The following is a 25,768-nucleotide window of genomic DNA, read 5'->3' as shown; positions in this document are numbered from 1 at the left end:
AAACCACAATGGTGTGATCTCTTACCTAGAGATGGACCTCCTGGAATGTGAAGTCAAGTGGGCCTTAGAAAGTATCACTATGAACAAAGCTAGTGGAGGTGATGGAATTCCAGCTGAGCTCTTTCAAGTCCTAAAAGATGATGCTTTGAAAGTGCTACACTCAATATGCCAGCAAATTCGGAAAACTCAGCAGTGACCAAGGACTGGAAAAGGTCAGTTTTCATTCCAATCCCAAAGAAAGGCAATGCCAAGTAATGTCCAAACTGCCGCACATTTGCACTCATCTCACATACTTGCAACCTGCTCCAGTGTTCTTGCCTGGAGAATCCCAGGGACGGTGGAGCCTGAGGGCTGCCGTCTATGGGGTCACACAGAGTCGGACACGACTGGAACGACTTAGCAGCAGCAGCAGCAGCAGCAGCGCAAGCTAACAAAGTAATGCTCAAAATTCTCTAAGCCAGGCTTCAACAGTATGTGGACTCACAAACTTCCAGATGTTCAAGCTGGATTTAGAAAAGGCCAAGGGACCAGAGATAAAATTGCCAACATCCGTTGGATCATTGAAAAAGCAAGAGAGTTCCAGAAAAACATCTATCTCTGCTTTATCCACTATGTCAAAGCCTTTGACTGTGTGGATCATAACAAACTGTGGAAAATTCTTCAAGAGATGGGAATACCAGACTACCTTACCTGCCTCCTGAGAACTCTGTATGCAGGTCAAAAAGCAACAGTTAGAACCAGGCATGGAACAACAGACTGGTTCCAAATTGGGAAAGGAGTTCGTCAGCGCTGTATGTTGTCACCTTGCTCATTTAACTTCTATGCAGAGTACATCATGTGAAATGCTAGGCTGGAAGAAGCCCAAGCTGGAAGCAAGATTGCAGGGAGAAATATCAGTAATCTCAGATATGCAGATGACACCACCCTTATGGCAGAAAGCAAAGAGGAACTAAAGAGCCCCTTGAAAGTAAAAGAGGAAAGTGAAAAAGCTGGCTAAAAACTCAGCATTCAAAAAACTAAGATCATGGCATCTGGTCCCATCACTTCATGGCAAATAGATGGCAAAACAAAGGAAACAGTGAGAGACTTTATTTTCTTGGGCTCCAAAGTCACTGCAGATGGTGACTGTAGCCATGAAATTAAAAGAGGCTTGCTTCTTGGAAGGAAAGCTATGACCAACCTAGCATATTATAAAGCAGAGACATTACTTTGCTAACAAAGGTCTGTCTAATCAAAGCTATGGTTTTTTCAGTAGTCATATATGGATGTGAGAGTTGGATTCTAAAGAAAGCTGAGGGCCAAAGAATTGATGCTTTTGAACTGTGGTGTTGAAGAAGACTCTCGAGAGTCTCTTGGACTACAAGGAGATCAAACCAGTTGATCCTAAAGGAAATCAGTTCTGAATCTTCATTGCAAGGACTGATGCTGAAGCTGAAACTCCAATCCTTTGGCCACCTGATGGGAAGAACTGACTCACTGGAAAAGACCCTGATTCTGGAAGGATTGAAGGCAGGAGGAGAAGGGGATGACAGAGCAGGAGATGGTTGGATGGCATCCCCGACTCAATAGACATGAGTTTGAGCGAGCTCCAGGAGTTGGTAATGGACAGTGAAGCCTGGCATGCTGCAGTCCACGGGGTCTCAAAGAGTCAGACAGGACTGAGGGACTGAACTGATCTGAACTGATAGACTGTAAGGACATTGTAGATCTACCTTACTGGCAAGAAAAGAGAAAATCAACCAAATAATTGTACCTATTTAGTGCTAAATGTCTTAGGAATTGTAGAAGCTTTTGAAAATCTCACCCAAATAAAATGACATTCATACCCTCAGGTTCTTATAAGTGAAGAGAATTTTGGGAATCTCCAGGTTGATGATTCATAACTTTCCCAGTGTTTTATTCTCATGAGCCATTGATTAAGACAGGGTGTAGCACTATATTTTTCTCTCCCAGCAAAGTTATTCCCATCAATTTGGAAGTTTTGGAAGCTTCTGCAAGCCCCTAGGATATAATTTCATGCTTAAAAACATTGTATTTGAAATGATATTTGAGGTATGTTGGAAAAGATTTTTTTTTTTTTTTTTCAGCCTCCACTGAGGCTTGTCTTGTTCCTCGGGAGCAGTAAGTACAGTACACAAATCTGGATGAAGAGTATTTCCCATGATGCATTGAAAGGTCAGTGTTCCCATCTTGCTCTGCTCCTCAAGGCTGGAGTTAATGAGGAAGAGTTTGTATGTGAATGTCAGGCATGTTGCAATAACTAGCCACAATGGAATAGTCATGGCAACTTCCATCACTTGGTTTCTTTGTTTTTGTGATGTTGCTGCATGCTTCATTTTATGAGTATTTTCTTTTCTTGTGTGTGGTTGAACCCATCTATTGCCATCTTGGGCTTGGATATTTGTATTTAAAAGGAGAAGAAGAACAGAGGGAGAAACTGGAAAACTGACAGAATGATATATCCTAAGAATTTATTGCTTTATTTTACTCCCTCCACTTCTGCTGACTGATACTCTGGTGATTAATATTCTGATGAATCTGTAACTTTGGGAAAGGGGGAAAAAAAATGCCTTCCCTGAAGAGAATCTTGAAAAGCAGATCGTAATGAGGCATAGGAAATATTGTGAAAACTGGACTTTTTGGTGACTTCATATCTTGGATAGAGACCAACTCTAGTAATATTATTTCTGAAGTAAGATAAATGAAAATTATCAATAATCTTTGGTAAATCATTTGTATACTTGAGGGCTTTTATCTTGATTGTAGCACCTACCACCTGAATGGTAATTTATATTTCAGTGAGAGCCCTGGAATAGAATATAAGGAGTCGTGACAATCTAAGTGTCTTTAGATACTCTCATTCATTTTATTCATGAGGGTGAATACTATTCTCACTGTAGATGGGTCTAACTGGAGAATATCCGGTGCTTTATATACATTGCCTCCCAAGATGGAAATCTGTGCATCTGTGGCAGCACATGTAGGGGATCATTAATAGTTGGCTTTCTGGGGACAGCCTCTTGAGGATTCTGACCAAATCAAGCAGAAGTGCTGGGATCACTTTATAGGTAGGGTATGAAGCTGAGGATGTTGAATTCCTGAGAATGGTCCACTCTGTAGATGCAACATACACAGGGGATGTGCCTCTATTCCTAGCAGTCTGTATTTACAATTTTACATCCTTGTAACATTTTCATCACCTTCCTCTCTTGTCTGCCTATTCTTTAAAAAGTTGCCAAAGGCATCTTCATCCATCCATTTTCAAAGTTACATGCATCCAATCGTATATTAGAAAAGCTCTGTAGCCATTTTTTCACTTTTTAGTTTTTCTCTCCATTTTACTACTGATTTTTTTTTTTAAACTTGTTTATGCTTTGACATCAACTCTTGTCGAAATGCTGACACTTTTACACGTTAAAAAAAGAACGAGCCAGTTCAACAAATAAGGCCCAAGAAGAAGGTGAAGTGTCTCCCGGCTGTTAGCCAGTTCTGGAGTTCTTTGACTCCCAGGGGCACGGGAAGGACTGTGTGCTTGGTCGTGTCGAGAGGGAGACACAGACTCGGCCTTCGAATTGGCCAGCCTGGTGACCAGCGAGCCCGCCCCTCCTTCCCCCTCCCGCGCTCACACTCAGGAAGCAGCTGGCTACAGGCCGGCCTTCGCGGCCGCACACACATCCACTCTCCTCCCAGGCCGCCTCCTCCCTCCCTCCCCCCGTCCCTCTCTCTTCCCCCTTCCCCTCTCCTGCAGCCGCGTCCACACTGCGCCGCCAGGGCAGCCCAGAGCGCTGCGCGCACGGGCACCAGAGCTGGGGCCGCCACCACTGCCCCTCCCCGCAGCCAGGTTCGCTGCCCGCGGCCGTCTAGGCTCGCACCAGCGTTCCCTCGACCGAACCCGCCGAAAGCAATTAGCCAGCATCCCGAACCGGCCCCCAGACGCACCCCAGGCCCAAGGCAAGGATGAGCAAGACGCGTGAGGCACAAAGCCGAAACTCAACTTTTTAAAGATATTATTTGCTTTGTGTGCGTGTGTGTGCGCGCGCGCGGGGGGGTGGAGGGAGGGGGAAGCGGCAGAATGAGCTGATGCCGAGGGTACAGCCACCCCACTTCTGCCTGCCTCCTCCTCCCCCTAACGCTACTGCCCTAGCACACGCGCGCGCACACACTGCACTTGGGCCGGGTTTCGGCGCTCTGTCCCCCGGCTTGGATGGGAGTTTTCATTTCCGAAGGAGGCAGATCCAGGGGAGCGCGCTGAAGGGCTGGAGCCCCAAGTTTCTCCTCGCCAGCTCTGGCTGCCCGCTGTCACTCGCTCAGGCTGGCCGGGGGAAGGGACCCGCACGCCAGGCTTTGTTGTGGAAATCCCGGGTTACCTGGTAAGTGGATGCCATAGGAACTTTGCTAGTAGGCGAGTCTAGAGAAGCCGGGCGCTTGAGAGTGGGGGAGTTACAACGCTCAGAGATACAAACTAGGGATTAGAAATATTTACACTCTGAGCTGCTGGCGTGGTTTAAGAATACGGGCACCCCAACACCCATATTCTCTAAATGATCTGTTTACTGAGATAGCAATTCTCAATTAGGAATCAAGCTGTGTTCTTGTCAGTTGCCTAAAAGCATTGCAAGTAGAAGAGGGAAAGGAAATCAACAAGGTTTTAAAGTTTTTCTATTTAGGAAGACTTTCTGTTTGGGGCTTTTCTTCTAAACTAGAGGGTCCAGAAGGCTACAAAACCAGGGCAAGTTACAAGGGCATGGTCGTGCACGCCACCCATGAGTCCCCCCTGAAGGGAAACTTTGGAGAAGTGGGAATTGATGGGTTGACAGGAGGTCTTTCTCCCTCTTTCCAGTTCCACGTGCTTGTGGAGCTCTAACGAAGGCTGTTTTCCATGCTGTGTCTCACCCAATTCGATGTCCCTCCCTATTGCCCAGAGGTCCTCCGGTAAGGGGATACGTTAACTCCTCGTGGGGACGGGTCCAGCGACTCGCAGTTGCCAGGTCTTGTAACTAGAACTATAACCCACACCGCAAACTGCGCAGATTCAGACTCTCACACTCCCCGCCAGGTTCGTCACCTCGCGTTTACATTTTTATAGGGCTCGACAAAATGTCAGCACTGTTTGGAAAATGTCTCAGTCTCGGGGACTTTGTCCTGCGCAAGACTCCAGTCCCTATAAATGACCCTGTGTGTATTTTGAAGTCGCCCGAGGCCGCTTTCTGGAAAGCGTGAGTGAGCAGCCGGCTTTCTCCTAAACACACACCTTGCCTGGAGCGACACTTCCAACTTACTCACTGGAGCCGACAAGTCACTTCGGTGATGAGGAAGTCACCCAAGTGTCTGGAAAACTTGGCCCTGACGGATTTGTCATCCTATGGATGATTCAATTAGGTACCTGTAGGGAGAAACTTTCTGAAAAGTCGTCTCTGGTTTCCCGGGTCGCACCCTCGACTTCTTGGGGGCATCTGAGAGGCAAGAAGCGAAAGAACAAGGATTATTAGGGCGCTAGCTCGGTGCGGGCTCTGGGCCACGCAGGGCGTACGGCGCGGGGACGTGCACTCCCGGGAGCGGCGAGCAGGGCCGGGCTGGGCAGCTTCGGCTTGGGCCGGGCAGCGCGCTGGTTTCTGCCTCTTGGGCTCTGCAGTCGCCGACCATCGGCGGCGCGCATTCGGCCCCGACTTACTCGGGACTGGGTTGCACAACAGGAAGCCTGAACGAGTTTGTTTTGTTTTGCTGCGCTCGCTTGCGGACAAGGCCGAGGGTTAGGGGCAGAGGCAGCCAAGGAGTAACGGGGTCGCAGCGGCGCATCCCGAGCAGGGCTCTGTCGCCTCAGCCCCGGACCCGCCCCTCGCTCCTTGCCAGAGAGCCCAGGGGCGCGGGCCTTGAATCCCCGCGGGCCAAGATGGGGGGCGGCGTGGGTCATGAACTGATAAAGGCTGCCCTCTCCTGCCCTGCCTCAGGCTCTTCTTCACTCGGCAGGTCCCCAGTACCCTCCCCTCACCCACCACCCGCTTGGTATTCCTCACCCCCTTACTACGCTTTCCCGGGGGCATCATCTGGGCCGTCATCCCAGCAGCATCTAAACTCAGGGCCGAAGTGAAGGGTACTTCCGTAAATTCGAGACTTGCGGCCCCCTCTTCCATAGAAGAGGGATTTTCACTCTCTCCACCTACTTCCAGGACTTAGCATCTCTCCTGAGTTTGGGCCTGGGGCTCTGGAGTTTGAGGAGAGGAATGTTCTGCAGCTCCCCCCAGTGGACCAGTTCCCTTTAGGTTGTGAAAAGAGGGAATTCAAGTAAAGACCATAAGGCTAGATGGGGATCTTGGTGATCACCTACAGATGAGGAAACTGAGGCCCAGAGATTTTCAGGAGTTTTGCCCCAGACTTCAGAGCCAGTTGTCACAGTCGCAGGGCAAGCACTCAAGTTTCCCAGTTCAGAGAGCATTTCTTGGCCTGAAGGTGAACTCAAGACAAATGCAGTCTCATTCTGCCCGCTCTGAAAGCTTTGATGAGTCATGATTTCTGCCTTGGGAGTTAGCCAGACGTCTGTTTCCCTCTCCGTAGCATTTCCCCACTGGACCTCCTTTTTTACATAAATGGGGAACCTTTTTTTTTTGGTAAAAGATTGATTTGTGTTGGTTTAAATTTTCTCATTCCTTTTCTTCCTCTTCCAAGTTTTCTTAAGGTGAAGTGTGAAACAGGTGCAACCTGCAAAAGTCTGTAGAAAAAAGATCTGCCACAATGAGTGTTTGAAGCCATTTAGAAACAGGAGTGTGTCATATTAGATGTTATATTTGCAGTTGGGAGCTGTTGAAGTTTAAGGATCACTTTTGAATGCATTACAATTTTCATATGTTTTCACTGGTCGTCTGTGTATTCAGACTAGCACTAACATTACCTTGAAAAGGAAGAATGGGGGATTTCTTTTCCAGTCACTTTCAAATTCCTTTCCTTGTTGGTAGTTGAAGTCCTTTCCTTTGTTGCTCAGAGGACTCAGTAATCTTTCAGTGTGAATAGCTAAATCCAATTGCTGCTCTAACTCCCTCTCCCCTTGGTTCACATTAAGCCAGTTTTAGAGAGCATCTTGTGGCTGGTCCCTGATCTCATCCAAGTTCCTTAATAGTAGTGGGTTTGTTGGATATTGAGTACTTGGGGTGAGACAATGTTCTTGGGAGGAAGTGATCATGATTCTGAATAGAAAAAGCAACTTTTTTTGGGCGGGGGATGGACTCCAGGGTCCACCTAGCAGGTGACATTCCTATTAGGCCAAAATAGGCAGGGTGGGGAGGTTAAATAGCAGCAAATTATGTTTTGCCTTGCCTTCATTTATATGGTCTTTCCATCATTTCAGAAGAGGGCTTAGTGTTCTCCATCTTTTTTTCTCTCAGTATTCTTTTCTGCTAGTAAATTAATTTGATGACATTATTTCTGGTGTTGTCTCTCTCATATTGTAGTTATTGATCTCTAGTTGGAATGTTAATTTGTAGTTCTTCCAGAATATATGAGGATTCTTGAGGGAGATAATTCAGTAAGTGCCATCCTATGCACATTCTCTTCCTTGGAGAAATCATTTTCTGTGTTTCTATAATTATTTTCTGTAGAGATTATTATAAAGAATGCTGAAATGCAAGACTTGACATTTAACTTTTCTCAAAGCTTAGTTGGGTTATAGGCTCAGGACTGAAAATAAAAACACAAACAAATGGCATATAGGAAATCTGTGCAATAAAACTGTGCTGCCTTATGCTTTCCAGGAGGGTTAAATTTACAGTAAGGTCTTTAAAATGACATTAATACATAGTTTGATTAAACTGAACACAACTGAGCACGTAGCATCTGGATTTCAAGAAACGGAACATTACCAATACCCTAGAAACTTGACTCTTACTCTCTTCTCATTACTGTCTTCCCCCATCTCTTGGAGCCACTGTGTTCTCCTCAAGAGTAATGACTGCCTTAACTTCTAACAGATGTAATAATTTTGCCCATTTTTTATGCCTTATGTAAGTGGGATAATTCAACATGCACTCCCGAGTTTGACTTCTTTTGCTGATATAATAGCCTTTTAGTAGGTCAGATAATTTGGACTCCCCTTTAAAGTTTAGGGAAACAGTTTGGCTTGCAGAAATTAGTTGTTCAGGCATTACTTAATATGATAGAGTTAAGGAAAAACACTAATGAAACAGAAGCCCTGTTCTCTATCCTAATGACTGTCTGATTAGGGAGACTAAACAGATATGAGTGAAACCATAAAGTGAAGCCAGCTTAGGGTGAGCAAGGAGAATGCTGAGGAGCAACTTCCACCATGACAACCCAAAATGCATTTGGCAGTCTCTCTGTTAGGACCAACAACCCCCATGACAAAAAAATGCCTGGTCTCCGTACTGAAGTGACTGTATTTGTTTTGTGGCTTTCAGCTAGGATTTTTCATTGTTCACGGGTATGCCAAGATAAAGACAAGAATAATATGCCTGTTCAGAAGAGTGGGATAGACTTTTCATGCTGCTTTGTTCTAATAGAGAAAGGAATAGACTAGGAGGAATAGACCAGGAAGCACACAACTGTAATTAAACTGGTTCCACAAGACACAGAGCTTAGGGTTTATGGTCACACCTTACTTAGACTATATTTATTCAGGCAATAAATTATAAATATAGGATATGAATATATAAGTATATAATTATATATTGATTTATATGATAATTTTCAGTATAAATAGGCAGTACAGTATGATAAATACAAGTATAATAAATATATGTACATAAATGTATATGAAAAGTCAATATATATGACATATGTAGTGTGAAGATAATTTATGTACCTATAAGGACTGGGGAGAGCTTGATAAATTATACAGAGTACCAAAACTTAACGAAATTAGAATTTAGACAAGAAGGTGAAACACAGGCAAATAACTATAAGGCAATGTGGAAAGTTATGACTGTTAAAGGAGATGTATGTAGAGTGAAATAGTCAACATTTATCACATCCTTCTAGGTACCAGGCACTGGGCTAAACAAGTAACATGCATCATCTCATTTAATGTTCTATAATGCTATGATCTAGGTACAATAATATAATCCTCACTATTTTACAGATCAGTGACAGAGGTAGATTAAGAGAGGATCAGAGAAAGCCAAAGGTGGGGTGGGCCTGGTAGGTGACTAGAATCGATTTGGGGGAGGAGAGGGCAGAAGAAGGGAGGAAGGGAAGGACCACTCAGGTGGATTCAAAGACAGTGTATAGAATGAACAGAAACAAGGATCCAACCGTGTTCTACTTTGGGAACAAAATCAGGAGACTGAGTTGTAAAACTGAGATAATGAAGGCGCTAAGTAGTTGAGCGCAGACTTGAAGTAAAGAAAGCTGGTGTGGGGCTAATCGTGTCTGACATGATTCCTTTAGGCCAAGAATGGGAACAACTGCACATTCCTTTGGGCGCACCAAGTCTTGCTGAACTACATATGAGCAGATAGGATTACAGTGCAAGATCAGCCCCTGTTCCAGGCTCCTTGATAAAAAGATCAGACTTTTTCAGTGTCGGTTATTTCTGAAGCTCTGAGCCAGATCTATGAAGTTTTGTTTCAAGGCCTGCTGGATACTGTACACAGAAAATTAATCAGATGCTAGGATTATGTATGATTTCTTGTTATTCCTGTGTGTGAAGAAATGGATTAATGTTTTCCCAACCTTTGCAGTATGACCAATAGATTCCACTTCTGTCTGTAACTGACTGAGTCATTCATGTAGGGCTTCTTTTTTTTTTTTTTTTTTTTAAATAAATATGTTGTCATATTGGTTAAGGGCCTAGTCATTGTTGCGGACGTTCATACTTCTGCAGTGATGTCAGTGAACATAATTTAACTTGTATTAAACTTCTGTCTACCAACAGCTAAAAATAGTTACACTGGTTACTTTTCAGCAATAACTAACTACACTGAAGGAAAGAAATCACTCAATTACACATGTGATAGGGATAATTTAACATACTTGAATATTTGGTTTAATGAGTGCTAAATTAAGTTTTAGTTCTAGAATCTTCCATAGATAGATGTTTATTACCCCTTTGAAAGAATTGTGAGTTTTAGCTTTGCAAATAGCTATTCACATGGCTGAGTAATTATTTATGTACACTAGGTGACCAAGAATGCACTTTAATTTGCCATATTTTACAACCTATGTATCTCCTTGTGTGAAAATGGGTTTTTTTTTTTAAAGAAAAATCTCCAGCCAGTTACTTTTCTTTTATATTTCTGAAGAAGCCTTTGTGTCTCAAACCATGGCCATGTGGTGTTCACTTTTTGTAATTCAGGTAATTAATTCAGTGGTGACATCATTGGGAATGTGTTCATTTTTCCATTTCAAATTCCTCCTCGTAGGATCTGATGTTAACTCATAAGAACACATTTCAAAAAAACTCCGTTCTCAAGGACAGTTAATTTAAACTGCCCCCCACCCACCTTCCCCTTTCACATTGTAAAATGAAGTTTTATTTCAGAGAAGGTCACCTACCCCTTGCAACAAGGAAGATATAAAATTTTCAGTCATCTTGATCTCTGATTCTGTCAGTCAGTCAGTTAATTGGTATTTGTAGAGCACAATTGATCAATTGATACTAAATAAAAAGCAAAGTGAAAGATAACACTGGTAGGAGTGTGTGTGTCCGTCGCTCAGTCATGTCTGACTCTTTGTGACCCCATGGACTGTAGCCTGCTAGGCTCCTCTGTTTATGGAATTCTCCAGGCAAGAATACTAGAGTGGATACTGTTCATTTCTCCAGGGGCTCTTCCTAACCCAGAGGTTGAAGTGGGGTTTCTTGCATTTGCAGGCAAATTCTTTACCATCTGAGTCTCCAGAGAAGCCCTGGTAGGAGTATAGCTTTGTGTTATTTAATCCTTATTTGTCATAAAGCTAAAAATGTCAAACATTTAGATTTTCTCTTCATTACAGCTATATTATGGGATCTGTTTTATTTTGGCTGTTTAATTCTGTCTGTTTCTACAGATTTTCTTGGTAGGTACCTGGGCTGGCAGATAGTCTCAATGCTTTTAAAACAGTAGATTTTATGCGTTTTTTGTCTGTAACCACCAGAAAATATTTTTTTCTTACCCAGAGCACTGTGCATATAGATATGCAGACATATACACCTGCAAGTCTCTGAAATGAAATGATTCTTAACCATTAATATATTTGATGCACATTGATAGCCTCTGTTTAATTCTGCTGCTGCTGCTGCTAAGTCGTTTCAGTCGTGTCCAACTCTGTGCGACCCCATAGACGGCAGCCCACCAGGCTCCCCCATCCCTGGGATTCTCCAGGCAAGAACACTGGAGTGGGTTGCCATTTCCTTCTGCAGTGCATGAAAGTGAAAAGTGAAAGCGAAGTCACTCAGTTATGTCCGACTCTTAGTGACCCCATGGACTGCAGCCTACCAGGCTCCTCCATCCATGGGATTTTCCAGGCAAGAGTACTGGAGTGGGGTGTCATTGCCTTCTAGTCAGTTCTATTTAATTAAAAAATGTTTCTCCATTAAATAATTGATTTCAGGGCTCACCAGTGGATTTCGACCAATTTGAAAGATAGTACTTTAGAAACAATACTTTGTTAAACATAGATCTGAACTTACAGCCCATATTCGACTTGGGCCAATGCCTTGGCCAGGGCATGGTGCCTTTCTGAACTTACCTATGTTTGTCTTAAAAATCCTTTTCATTTCAAGTTTGTTCTCATTTTGTGTGTGTGTGTGTTTTTGTTTGTTTGTTTGTTTGCAGCTGACTAAGGGAATCCCTAACTATCCCCCTTCTTTTGGTAGGGTCATGCTTTTCTAGAACTTGCTGTACTCATTGGTGAGTTCATGACTGAGGCAAAGTTGATGAAACACCTGTAGGTAATTACTACTAAAAGTAGTAGCATTTAATAATTTAGGGGGATATGAGAGTTGCATAGATGCACTGAAGTGTAAAAAGTAGATGCTAAGAAAGGTTATTGAACTTCTAATATTGTCCTCCAGCAGTATTTTCCTGAAGGTCCTGAACTTCTAGAAATTTATAATCACTAGCATTGTTTCAAAGGTTCTCAATGCTGCTTCTGATTTTTAAGTTAGGATTAACTGCTGTGCTGCTAAGTTGCTTCAGTCGTGTCCGACTCTGTGCGACCCCATAGATGGCAGCCCACCAGGCTCCCCCGTCCCTGGGATTCTCCAGGCAAGAACACTGGAGTTGACTGCCATTTCCTTCTCCAATGCATGAAAGTGAAAGGTGAAAGTGAAGTCACTCAGTCATGTCCGACTCTGTGTGACCCCATGGACTGCAGCCTACCAGGCTCCTCCGTCCATGGGATTTTCCAGGCAAGATCACTGGAGTGGGGTGCCATTGCCTTCTCCCAGAATAAATTCCTGCATTAGATTTGGTCATTTTCCCCCCGCTGCTTTCCCCTCCCCTCCCCTCTCCTCCTTTCTGTTCCTCTTCTCCCTTTCCCTTCCTTTTTTTCCTCAGTGTCCTGTCCATATTTACTATCCACATTTTTAGTATCATAGCCAGTCATGTGGTTAAAAAGGCACTGCCAGATATTTCACTCCATAAACTTATGGGAAGATTATTTTTATTTTTGAGAAAATTTTATATAAAAAGTTAAAATGTTTATCTCTAATTCAGTAGCAAAGAGTTGGAGTCACAGATAAAACAATGTCAAGAATTCTATTAAATGGGATCCATAAGTTCATTATATTGTCTTTTTTGAGTGGTCTTTGGTAGAATGGTTTTGGATTTCTGAAGGGAACACTGATTTATCTTCATGCTTTTAATTGAAGCATGGTATAACTCAAAGGTAAACCTCTTTAATTTTATTTTAATGGTGATTATATTGTTTGAGTAATAGCTAAACATCTTAGTATTCAAAATAAATATGTTAATATTCTTAAATTACCTATATTAGACCTTGGGAGTGCCCAAGTGGCCATGTGGTCTATATGTACTACCTACCAGGTGTAACCTCCTTGACTTTTCACTCCACATCCTAATGACGTGGAATCATTCCAGCTCTGTTTCTGTGTAACTTCTGTTGTAAATTCTATGAGTCTATCAGTCTTACTGTATAAAGTTATGAAACCACAGAGCTATACTTTGTGCTGGTTACTTAATATACTTTCAATTTAGAGAAATGATATTGTACACATCCAGTGCGTTTCCTCTATAATATCCTCCAGCTTCACAGGCACATGTTTGCACTTTTCTGTTGTTAAAATTGCAGACAAGAGTAATTTTGATTTATTGGTGACATCTAATATAGCTGTGTTTATATTGTTGCCAATAAAATGACTTACACGATTGGTTTTTGTTTATACAATCTTTTCTGAGGAGTCAGTCACCTGTGTTAGGACAAGGTACATTCTGCTTATTAAAATGAACTCCTGGGATCTAAGAACATTCAGCTCTATCTGTCCTTGATTGAATTGCAAAATGTGCTTTACACTGCAGCCGTGCATGAGAATAACTTATATTATCTATCAACAAGCTTTTCATTTCTATATTCTTCTGGCTACAAAGCTGTAACTAGAGAAACCCATGGGAATAGCATGGGCCTATTAGTGATCAAGGCAGCGATGGTGAAAAGGCAACGTTAATGAAATTATACAATCATTAACCCGAAGGGGAAAAATAAAAAGAATCAATAAAAACTCTATTTTAGATGGTTTATATGTATATATAAGAAGTCAGCTCAGGGGCGGTTTGTTTGCTGACCAGTGTTTGCGTCTCATTATCAGGTTTTCTGTGCAGGGTGAGAAATGCTTGTGGCACAAAAGGAATGGAAAATGTAACAAAGGCTAAATGTAGCCTAAGGAAATGAAATGATGTATGAAAATTAATTATTAACTGGCTCATCAGATGAATTATGACTCTAGATGAGTCTATTAATAATATTAAGTAAGAAAGGGCTTTTGGATGTAAATAGACATTATGGAACTCATGTTTTTGGAATTTTCTTGAAGAGATGAGTTAACATTGCTTTTTAAAATCTTTTAACCTACAAGGCATAGTGCCTCGAGCGTTGGGTAGAAGGTAGAAGTATGATCTTGTATTTTGATTAAAGTCATAGCTTTTCTAGAAATCTATTGAAATTATCATTAAATGACTTTGTGCCTTGGTTTCCTTAGAAGTTAAGTAACTTCCTCTCTGACCTGACTTACAACAGTGTGTTTTAAGAGTTTTAGTGTGGTCAAAAGGAAAGATTTATTAACTTATGTTGACTCATAGCACAATGAGTAAACATTTTCATTGTTTTAACCAATGAAGTATTAAAAATCTACATGTGTTAATATGTCATATCCAAAGTACCCCAAATTTATCCTTCTGGATGTTTCTTGCTTTTTCTGTTTCTACTTTTTTTTCTTTTCTGTTGATGCCTGGATTAGTCATTGAATGGAGGACAGAAGAGAAAGTAATGCTGGAGAACGTAAGATTTTAAAGAGAAAAATGCTCTTCCAGTGGAATCCTACCAGTCAGGTTTTGATAGTGATTAGTTATGATTTTACTTTCTGGCCCAGTATAGGAAATTTTAACTTGGACGTTCATTTTTCAGGTGAATGTTTTCTTTTCGCACATTGCTGATGTGGAAGCCTCCTATCAGTTCTTGTTTTGATGGAGTTGGTAGAGATTGCTGTTCTTTTTTGCTTTCATATTTGATTAAAGTGCCACAGACATAAAATCTACATATTTGGCCTTCCCTGGTAACTCAGGGTAAAGAATCTGCCTGCCAATGCAGTGGACATGGGTTTGATCCCTGGTCCGGGAAGATCCCACATGGCTCAGGGTAACTCAGCCTATGGGCAACAACTAGTGGGCCCATGGTCTAGAGCCTGAGAACGGCAACTACTGAGGCCTGTGCGACCTGGAGCCCCTGCTCTGCAAACAGAGAAGCCACCACAATGAGAAGCCCCCACTCACCACAACTAGAGAAAGCTCGAGCAATAACCAACACCCAGCACAGCCAAAAACAGACATGTTTTTAAAAACTACATATTTATCCTTCTTCATAGTTAATGAGTACTTTCTATAATCTTCCTTTTCTTAATTATCTGAAAGAACAAGATTTCAAGTGATTATCACCAAATTCTTCATCTTTTGTGGATGAAAAACTGTCCAGAGAAGTTATACATGGTTTGCCACAAGTAAAACTCAGGTCTCCTAAATTCTCGTTGGGAATGCTGTTCACTCTGACTCAGTGAGGATGGGTCTTTCTTACAAGTTAGTCGTTTATTCCTCTTTTGTTACCAAGTAGGCTCAAAATTACACATGATCATATAACCTAGCCAAAAAGCACATAGAATACTATATAATGTGAATAAACAAATTGATTTTTAAATTCTGGTATCTAATGTTTGAAAAATCTGCTTTTATAATTAATGTGAGAACTGGATTATTTGGCATGTTTTTCATACAGTTTATTTTATTTTTGTCTTGAGGCTGGTTTTTCTCAGCTCACACAACATTGACCTATTGGTTTTTCTTTATGGTATTAATCACTTTACTTTCTGGCTGTTGCTTTTTTAGTAATAAAATTTAAGTACATTTTTTGTTGTTGTTTTTACTTTCACCCTAAAGCTATTTAAAACAGGAGTGTGATTTATAAAAAATAAAAATAAAATATTCAAGCGAGTTTGAGTTCTTATAACTAAGTTCTTAGTGCTTTAATAATTTTTCCTCTTACTAACTCACCTTCTTAATGGTTTAGTACTTACTTACATGTTTTCATCCACATTTTTGATGAGAATTCCTGCTTGTATATGATCTTACTGCCAGAACCAACTCCTTTGTTTTTAAAAACCTGGAAATGGGCACAGTCTGCAGATCTGCAGACACTTGTCACTTGGACCGTGGTCTTAGTGACTCATATTTCCTGTCATGTTGTATAATTCTCATTTTCAACAAATCACCAATACAATATATTTATTTTGCCTTTTTTTTGATTGGTGCTGAAAAAGTGCTTTCTTGTGTAGGGTTCAAAGTGCTTCAGAAAACACTATTTTATCAATGAGTGGAAAATAGATGGCCAATATCATCTGGCAAAGCACAGAGACATTAAATGACTCTTGCCCACAATCAACCAATGAATCAGCAGACCAGCTGGTAATACAGTTGAGTTCTTCTAAATGGGTAGAAAAGCAGAAAAGGCATTGGGATTTTTCCAGCATTAAAAAAAAAATCTTACAACCAGTCTGATACAGGGTTATTTCTTATTGTTTCATAAACAAATGATGCAGGTTTGAATAATCTGCATTGCATTTATTTGTCCCTTCTTGGCTACTGTAGTGGAGGGAAAGAGGAATGAGACCTAGGATTGTTTCTGAGGACTAGATGGCGTGCCAGTATTAAATGTGGCAGACTGATAGAATTATTAGTAGAATGGAGACTTGATAAAGTTAAAGAAAGCATTCTAGATTTATATTGTTGGTAACCTTAGAAGTTCCTCAATACATGGACATATACAGTCAACTTAGCAGAAGGCACAGTGAGTGCTTGGCTTGAAAATTAAATACTACAGATTTCCTCTGCTATCTGAAAGTGAAGTGGTCATAGGTCAGCTGAAATGGCATAAAGTTAAGAAGCAATTTCTTAGGATACATGTTGCTAAGGGATGTACAAAATAAATTGAGATAAAGTGCAGATGCTCACAGACACAGTCTGATGCTATGGAGGCTTGAAGTTGAGATGCTGAGTATTGTTCCTAGGGAAAGGAGCTTGATGCTGCCGACCTCACTGCTCGGGATGAGGACTGCCTCTGTAATAGCCCCCTGCAGAACAAATGCTGAACCACGTTTTTGTTTTTCGCTTTGTTTTCTCAAGAATGAAAATCCCTCCTCAAATTTCTTTTGGTTAGTGAAAATGGTTACTAAGATAAATCTTCTGAAAGTGATGTGGCATAAAGTGAACTTTTGAAAAGCAAAGGATACCTGTATTTCTGATTTTCTAAAATGATAAAGAAAAAAGAAAACCTCCTCACAAAAAGGTTACCATGGTTGATATCCTGTGCTTGATGATTTATGGGGCATTCTTTTGGGAGGTGAGTTGGAAATATTCATCTAAGACATTGAGTGGACCATAGGAAAAAGGAAGACTCATCCAGTTGAGGATATCTGGCCATTACTACTTTGCACCCAGTCTGTATTTCTTGTTTGTCCAACGGCTTCTTCCCATGACTGTCACGTTTACTTAAAAGAATTCAAATTGCCACTGAGTCTGTCATTTATTTGGAGTAGTGGCACTTAGTCCTTAGTCATGGCAAGACATACATTAGGGAACTATAGATCAAGAGAGGAAAAAGCCTTTCTGAATGATTTGTAACCAGGGAGTAGTGACGCACGGATGGATGATGATGTCCTGTGGCCACATCACTACTTTTGGTTCTCCCTCTGCTACTTGAGAAAGGGGGTGGCCGGACGGCAGATGGAAGCTTCGTGGAACTGCTGTCAGTTTACTGTGCATGGTACATGGTGAGCATACTCACCTTGAGAAGGGTTGTTTCGTCCTTATGTTCTCTGTAAAGCATCTCACACAGCCTTATCCTTTTCTAGGATCTTACTGAAAGGTGAGAGTATTGTGATGTTGATTATATTTTCATCCCCATAAACTCGGGATCAACATAGAACTAAGACTCTAATGCTGCTGTAAATATTTAGATATGTGAAACCTTTATGAAAGTACCATGCCTATTTAAAAAAATCTTTTGTTAATCTAGGGACCATGAAAAAATTGCTTGTTAATGTCCTCACAATCTCATTTAGAGTTTATATCATCTTTCTGTTTGTTTACTGGAAACCTTTGAGCAGTAGTCTTACAGCTCATGATGGTGATGCATTTGGGTTTCCCAGGATGCACCATAACAAATGTGAGCTAGTACAGACAGATCCTCTATGGAGCAAAATAAGTTTCATTTTGCGAGCTGGCACCAGTAGATTGGTTATAGTTGCCAAGAGCACTGTATTGAGAACAGTTCAGTGGCAAACAAAACAAAACAATGCAGTGATCCATAATCCATGTCCACCATGAATGCAGGAGGGGAGAGTGCCTGCCAATGAACCATGTATTTGATAACCATGTTCTACATAAAAGACCGTTTTGCTGAGTGCTTCCTGATATGAATGCTACACAGGTTGAAAGCTCATTGTAACTTATTTTCCTTTTTACTTTTAAAAATGCCTGCATTTATTTTTTTAAACAGGCTAATAAACCACACCATGGATAACTTATTGGACTTTGCCTGAAAGGAATCATTAGTGTCATTGGATATTTGACCAACCTGACTACAGGTTTTTTCAGAATGAATGGAAGGTCATGCAGCATGAATCTCCACCGGACATCAGGAACCCCACAGGGGCCTGGGATGGTCAGTGGCCAACACATCCCTCCCATTCAAGCCCATTCGGGGACTCCTGGCCCCTCATCCTGTGGCAGCACAACAAGCTCTGCCATTGGAAGCCTTGCTAACAACCTCCATCTCAAGATGCCCTCAGGAGGAGGGATGGCTCCTCAGAGCAACATGAATGAGAGCCCCATCCATCTGCCTGCCTTGAGCCCCAGCAGACAAGTGCTCACCAGTGGGAAGCCACGTTTCCAGGTCACCCAGGCTGGAGGCGTGTCAGGGCCACACACGGTAAAGCCAAAGCAGCCGGAGTTTGGAAGCCCCTTTCCTCCAAATTCTGGGAAAGGTAGGATTGTCTTTCTGGGATCTTTTAAAAGTGGACACTGTTGTTTTTCTCTCCCTTGTCTCTTCTCTGAAAGCAAATCCTATGGAAAAATACATGATTCAGTGTCAGGCTCAAAGTCTCATAATGCTATGTAGCTTCCTAGGAAAGGATGTGAATGTGTACATTTGTGTGAGGACGAGGGCACCACAGTGGTAGATGTACTGTTTCATGGACTGTGAAACAGGGCTGAAGAAGAGATGGAAAGATTGGAAACAGGGAGGTAGCATAAGTGTCATAGAGGAAACCAAGAGCATGTTTAGCAAGACCTTGCCCCCTGGATGCACAGAGCTCCATCTTGTCTTACCAGGAGCTAGATTCTGCAGGCCATGGAGGAGACGGCTGACTGCAGCTGTCATTATGTTAGTTGGATGCTAGAAGAAAGGTGATGTTTGGAAGGAAAAGGATTTAAAGTGGAGAAATTTTAATAGCCAATAAAATGAGGGACAAGTACAAAAAATGATAAAAAGATATTCTTAGAGCAAAACCTATAATCTTTATAACATAGCTGGTGACAATAGAGAAAGCAGCTAGAAAAGTATATTGAAAAGATGTATGTCTGTGCTTGTGGAGAACTAGAAAAACTTGCCAATTTGAGAGAGATGAGTGCAGAGAGAATGCTTCCAATTCAGTAGGTTTTGAATTACCATAGTTTTTTTTTTTTTACCATAGATTTTGAATTAAGAATAATTGTCAGAGAATAACAAATGATTTGAATGACTTGCTCTGTCTAGAAACTGATACTGCGTTAACGAGGTTATATTGCTAATGATATGTGTATCGGGGCTAGAAAAAGGAGCATGTATATTATATAAAACATAGCTTTGTTATATAGAAGAGCATGATTATATTTTCCTCTGGGTATTTTTACCATTTCGTTTTAAATGCCTATACTCAGTGTTTATGTGTGTGCGTTCTCAGTCATGTCTTACTCTTCCCAACGCTGTGGACTGAAGCCTGCCAGGCTCCTCTGTCCATGGGATTTTCCAAGCAAGAATACTGGAGTGGATTTCCATTTCCTCCTCCACGTGTTTATACCCCCAAATAAAATTACTAGCAGCCTTGTAAGTGGCTGTTTACCTAGTTAGCTCATGACTTAGCCAGTTATGATGAATAATGCTTTATATCAGGCAGGTAACCCAAAAGTTGCTTGTTTTAGTGTCTATGTATTTCTGAGTATGGAGAAGTTGATATAAATGGATAGACTAAAAAACCTAAACATATGTGTAACTTTTTTCCTTTTCTTTTTTACTTATTTATTTTGGTCTAGGTTTGTTTTGAATTGTCTTATTTCTCAGAGCTAACTGATATCCAGTGTACGTACAGGAAAATTTTCCCTGGGGGCTGCATCCAAAATAGCTCTGTCATTGTTAGGTTGCTGTGTTCCTGACATGGCAAGCTAAGTTTCTTAATGTCAAGCTCATGTGTTTGTATTTACAGGGGCTGAGGCCCAGTACAATTTTTTAGCTCATGCTTGACTAGTGAACTGTAGCTTGCTTTTACATATATTTGTGTTTGAAATCCTGACTTGCAGGAAATAGTGGTGATAATATTAAAAACTTGTACTTATTATATAATAACTTAGCATGTGTTAGGCATTGTGTTAAGTGCTTTCCAGTACATAATCTCAGTTATTCCTCACAACACTCCTGAGTTGTATGCTATTGTTGAATAAATGACAAAGGAATTAAAGTCTAGAAAAAAATAAGTAACTTAAGCCTTGTCAGGCAATAAGAAGTTTGGGAATATTACTTTGATAGTGACTAGGTGTGTTTATAATTATAGTCATAGTTGATAAAAAAATGTTTCAGGTACTTAAGGAATAACAAACTCTCAGGGCAGTTCATCATGGAACTCATGTAAAAATTAGCACTGCTTCCTGATTCTCCTCTTTTTGATTTTCTGGGTCCTTGCTTAGCTTCCAAGCTTGCAGTGCCTTTTCTAGATCTGCATGATTAGGGCATGCAGGGACATGGGTAAGGAGTTGAGGACAACTATTATTCTCCCTCACCTTACAGGTTGGATGCCACTAGTGGCCCGGATGTTACCAGGAGTGGCTGATTGTGTCCCCCTCAAATCTTGGTTGACAGTTTCTGAACTAAGCCAATAGCTGAGAATGGCGATCTGGAACTGATTGAACTTCATCGAGTTATTTGTTCTATAAATAATTATTAAGCATATGTTATGGGTGAGCTACTGTTTGGGGGATTTGTTGCTGTTCAGTCGCTAAGTTGTGTCCAACTCTTTGAGACCCCAGGGACTGCAGCATGCCAAGCTCCTCTGTCCTCCGCTATCTCCCAGGGTTTGCTCAAATTCATGTCCATTGAGTCGGTGGTGCTATGTAACCATCTCGTCCTCTGCCACCCCCTTCTCCTTTTGCCTTCTATCTTTCCCAGCATCAGGGTCTTTTCTAATCAGTTGGCTTTTTGCACCTGGTGGTCAAAGTATTGTAGCTTCAGCTTCAGCATAAGTCCTTCCAATGAATATTTGGGATTGATTTCCTTTAGAGATGACTGTGGCTTAGATCATGAACTCATTATTGCAAAATCCAGACTTAAAAGTGAAGAAAGTAGGAAAAACCGCTAGGCCGTTCAGGTATGACCTAAATCAAATCACTTATCACTATACAGTGGAAGTGATGAATAGATTCAAGGAATTAGATCTGGTAGACAGAATGTCTGAAGAACTATGGACGGAGGTTCATGACATTGTACAGGAGGCAGTGACCAAAACCATCGCAGAGAAAAAGAAATACAAGAAAGCAAAGTGGTTGTCTGAGGAGGCTTCACAAATAAATGAGAAAAGAAGAGAAGTGACAGGCAAGGGAGAAAGGGGAAGATACACAACTAAAAGCAAAATTCCAGAGAACAGCAAGGAGAGATAAGAAGGCCTTCTTAAATGAATTTTAGGGATGTGATAGCCAATTAAACATAGTTCTGGCCTTAGGGAGTTGAGAATTTAGAAAAGTAAATGAACAGTTAAAATAAAGCATGGCTGAGGCTGTGGTAGACATACACTCAGGGTGATAGGGCAACATTTGAAGGGGTTCCCAGCCTGAGCTTGGAAGGTGGATCTGGGAAAAGAGTAGGAGATTTGGGCAGATGCCTAAAGAATGAGGGACTAACTTTACAATCACAGAAGAGTATGTCCTCTGTGTGTGTGTGTGTGTGTGTGTACGCATGCACGTGCCTGTGAAGGGGCAGGGACTATCCGGAATTTGCTCTGGGTAGAGAGAAAAGCACCCTCAAAACCTGGAGGGGAGAGACCATAGTCCATTTCATAGACTTCCATCTGGTTTCACATTGAGGGGAGGTGTGGAGACCTGGGTAAGAGATGAGGCTGGAAAAGAATAAGCAGCAACCAGGTGAAGGGTCATGAGTGACACACTAAGGAGTTTGGATCTATCTTGAGGGTACTGACAATCTGTGGAAGGATTTAACCTCAGGGTTGATGTGATAAGCTTGAGACTGACATCTCTCCCTGATTTTGCCACTGTTTTCCCGTGCACTGTTGACAATGTCATGATCCAGAAGGATAAGCGCCAAAGAACTTGTGACTCTGTGGGTGTGTTAGAGTTTTTCAGAGACACAGAACCAATAGGAGGTGTATTTATATATCTTTCTGTACATTGCCAATAGAATAAGTTACTTAGGGATTGTCATACAGACAAACATCTGACTTGAAGACTCAAAAATTTCCAGTTGGAGCCTCAGGAGAAATATAAATTTGATTGTAATGTTTATGTTACTTAAGGATTGAGTTCTGTTCCTATGAAAACTCAAATAGCCATGGATTTAACATTGATTTCCGAATAGTGTGCCAGGTGCGCTGGGGTACCACAGGAGACTCAGAGAGAGCTATGAGATGTTTTAAATTTTGAAGGAAACATGGGATCTGTGGTGTCCCTGCAGGCAAACCACTAGTTTGAGGAGGTTCACAGTTTTAACATTAGATTGTGGTATGTTCTTTTTGATGATATCGTAACTTTGAGAAACTACATAATTGGTAGTTGTGGTTAAGAAAAGCAAGTAGTTTGTACATCCATGTTCAGAGCAACATTTTTCACAATAGCTAAAGGTAGAAGTAACCCAGGTGTCCATCAGGGTAGATGAATGGGTAAACAAAATATGTCTTATCTATCAGTTCAGTTTAGTCGCTCAGTCGTGTCTGACTCTTTGCGACCCTATGGACTGCAGCAGATATAGTCATATTTATACAGTGGAATATTATTCAGTCTTCAAATGGAAGGAAATATGACATATGCTATAATATGGATAAACCTTTAAGACATTATGCTAATGAAATATGCCTGACAAAGAAGGACAAATATTGTATGATTCTTCTTATATGAGATTCCTACAATAATTAAATTCATAGAGACAGAAAGTAGAATGGTGGTTACTGTGGATCAGGGAAGGAGAGAATGAGGAGTTATTAACTAATGGGTACAGGGTTTCAGTTTGGGAAGTTGAAAAAGTTCTGGAGATAGGTGTTGGTGATGGTTGTACAACAGTGTGAATATAGTTAAAACCACTAAACTGTACACTTAAAAATGGTTAAAATGGGACATTTTATGTTACATATATTTTACAACAATAACAAATGCAGGTGCTCAATGAAAATCAGTATGGAATAGGAGGTGAAGGTGGTGATGTTCAATCTGATTCCAAGATTTGAGAAGTAGTAGAAGGCATGATTGAAATGCACATCCCATTAATAATTGTGGTTATTTAAAAATGAAATAAAAATGATTTTTAAAATTTGTTATTTTTTCAAACAGATAATGTTATTAGTACATAAATACTATTAAGTTATTGACACCTAACTACTTAATAAACAGAACTGTTAGATGTTCCTTTTGGCCTAGGGGCACCATGAAAAATTTACTGAGACACTAAGAATTCCATGAACTGAGAGCATCTGGGAACCTCTGTCATAGGAGTTCATTTTTCCCACAGAAAGAGCAGTTAAGGGTGGGTGACTGCCGTTAATGGTTACAAGCTCGAGGAAGACAGGCCCATGATCATAACTGTCTTTGTTAGAAAAGACAAAAGGTTCTACTCCCTTGGAATCTACCTCCTTTCACTGGCTTTTCCAGAAGCTGCATTCAACTACTTCCATTTGTAGGTAACTAATCCCTTAAATAAAACATATTCTTCATTCCTAAATATCTTTCTTTAAAAGTTGGATTTTTTTTCCATTTCATTTTGTGTTACCTTCTATTGTAGTTTACTTTTTGGCGTTTGCCATCTTTACTTACTATAAAGTAAGCTGAAATACTTGGAAGTAAGCTGCAGACCTTGTGACCCTTTACTCCCAAATTCCTAAGCAGGTCTCTTTCATGCTATATACGTAAAATACGTTAATCATAACCAAGAAATTTAGCTTTGATACAACAGCATTACTTATAAACAGTTATATCTTAAAATATAGTTCACATTCAGATTATGTATTTTATTTTACTTAATCATGATTTATAATATAAGGTATTACTCCCCCCCCTTATAATCCAGTCTTATTTGTAGCCATTAAAAAAAAAAATCTAGGATCTAGTAACGGAGAAGGCAATGGCACCCCACTCCAGTACTCTTGCCTGGAAAATCCATGGACCGAGGAGCCTGGTAGGCTGCAGTCCATGGGGTTGCGAAGAGTCGGACACAACTGAGCGACTTCACTTTCACTTTTCACTTTCATGCATTGGAGAAAGAAATGGCAACCTACTCTAGTGTTCTTGCCTGGAGAATCCCAGGGACGGCGGAGCCTGGTGGGCTGCCATCTATGGGGGTTGCACAGAGTCGGACACGACTGAAGCAACTTAGCAGCAGGATCTAATAAAAGATCATCCACTGCATTTGGGTTATATTTGGTTGTCATGTTTCTTTGGTGTCCTTTAATCTAGAATGACCTACTTACTCTCCCTGACTTTTTTTGTGTTTTTCATGACAAAAATGTGTTAATATTTTTTAAAAGTTCAGGTCAGCTGTCTTGTCTCACAACCTGATCAGTCTAGTCATTTTATCTTAATCGGGGCCAGATTAAACATTTTTGGCAAGAATACTACATAGGTGATTTGTGCACCACCCATTGTGTTATATCAGGAAGCACTAAATGGTCATTTGTCCCAGTATTTGTAATGCTGCTTTTGGTTGTCTGTCTAAGGTGGTGTCACTAGACCTCTATATTGTAAAGGACACTTTTCAAAATTAACAAATAATCGTATGTGAATATCTTTAATAACCTTTCATAGGATCTGTTGATGATCTTTGTCTGAATCAGTCATTATGTTGCTGATTGCATAAAGGTTACTTTCTGATTTTGTCATTCCTTCTATATTTATTAGCTGGTCTTCTGGAAAGGAGAACTTCTCTCCCTTCTCTTTAAGTGTCACTGCAGATTCATTTATTCTTTTAAACAATTCACTGTGCTATAACCCATTTCCATCACTATTTTTTCTGATGGTCAAACTGTCCCAGATTTGACCAATGGAAGCCCCTTCAGGTCAGTTCTTATGTCCTTTTGACATGTTCCCATTAAGTTCTTCCTTACTTTGAGACACAAAATATTCTATTATCGCTTGTACTTCCCTGCCCCAGACCTGGAATCAACCATTTTCCCCAAAAGTTAAGGTTCCTTTTAATGGGAAATAATATTTGGGAAATTGGATGAGAAGGTATTCTTATTGGCTCTGGGATATCATTGCTTCTAGGTCCTTTCTATGGACAGAGTGAGGAAATACACCAGAACAAGGTAATGAGTTCCAGTTAAAATATAACATTACAGAGTTCTTCCTCACATTTCCTCATTGCAAAGCTGTCAGTGAGAACGCTGATTCTCAGGAACATGGGTATATTTTTATTTTCTGTGTACTACAACTAAGAAAAATTTAGCTTTGTGTTTCTAAGATATATAAATTTGTTTAAAAAATGATTGCTTACGGTAATTAAAAATTAAATTTTAATGTGTTGAAATAAGAATTTTTATATTGATCTTTTCACTGAGTGTGGAGGACATTCTGCAGCTGGCAGCTTTCTGACCCTCCTA

The 25,768-nt window shown here is 40.8% G+C and overlaps 1 protein-coding gene across 2 annotated transcripts in view; it reads left to right on the top strand.

Moving 5' to 3' along the window:
- Nucleotides 1-3,652: 3,652 nt before the first annotated feature.
- GLIS3 (GLIS family zinc finger 3) overlaps nucleotides 3,653-25,768 on the top strand; it is a 499,582-nt gene continuing 477,466 nt past the window's right edge. For both annotated transcript variants that reach the window (XM_069576475.1, XM_069576474.1), the window contains exons 1-2: nucleotides 3,653-4,370; nucleotides 18,205-18,691. In XM_069576475.1, the coding sequence (XP_069432576.1) occupies nucleotides 18,304-18,691 (388 nt within the window). In that variant the 5' untranslated portion in view covers nucleotides 3,653-4,370; nucleotides 18,205-18,303. The remainder of the gene's footprint in view (nucleotides 4,371-18,204; nucleotides 18,692-25,768) is intronic.

This window comes from Ovis canadensis, chromosome 2 (assembly GCF_042477335.2).
Source record: "Ovis canadensis isolate MfBH-ARS-UI-01 breed Bighorn chromosome 2, ARS-UI_OviCan_v2, whole genome shotgun sequence".
NCBI lineage: Eukaryota > Metazoa > Chordata > Mammalia > Artiodactyla > Bovidae > Ovis > Ovis canadensis.
The sequence above is the reverse complement of the archived record's forward strand: the minus strand, read 5'-3'. Positions and strand labels throughout refer to the sequence as shown.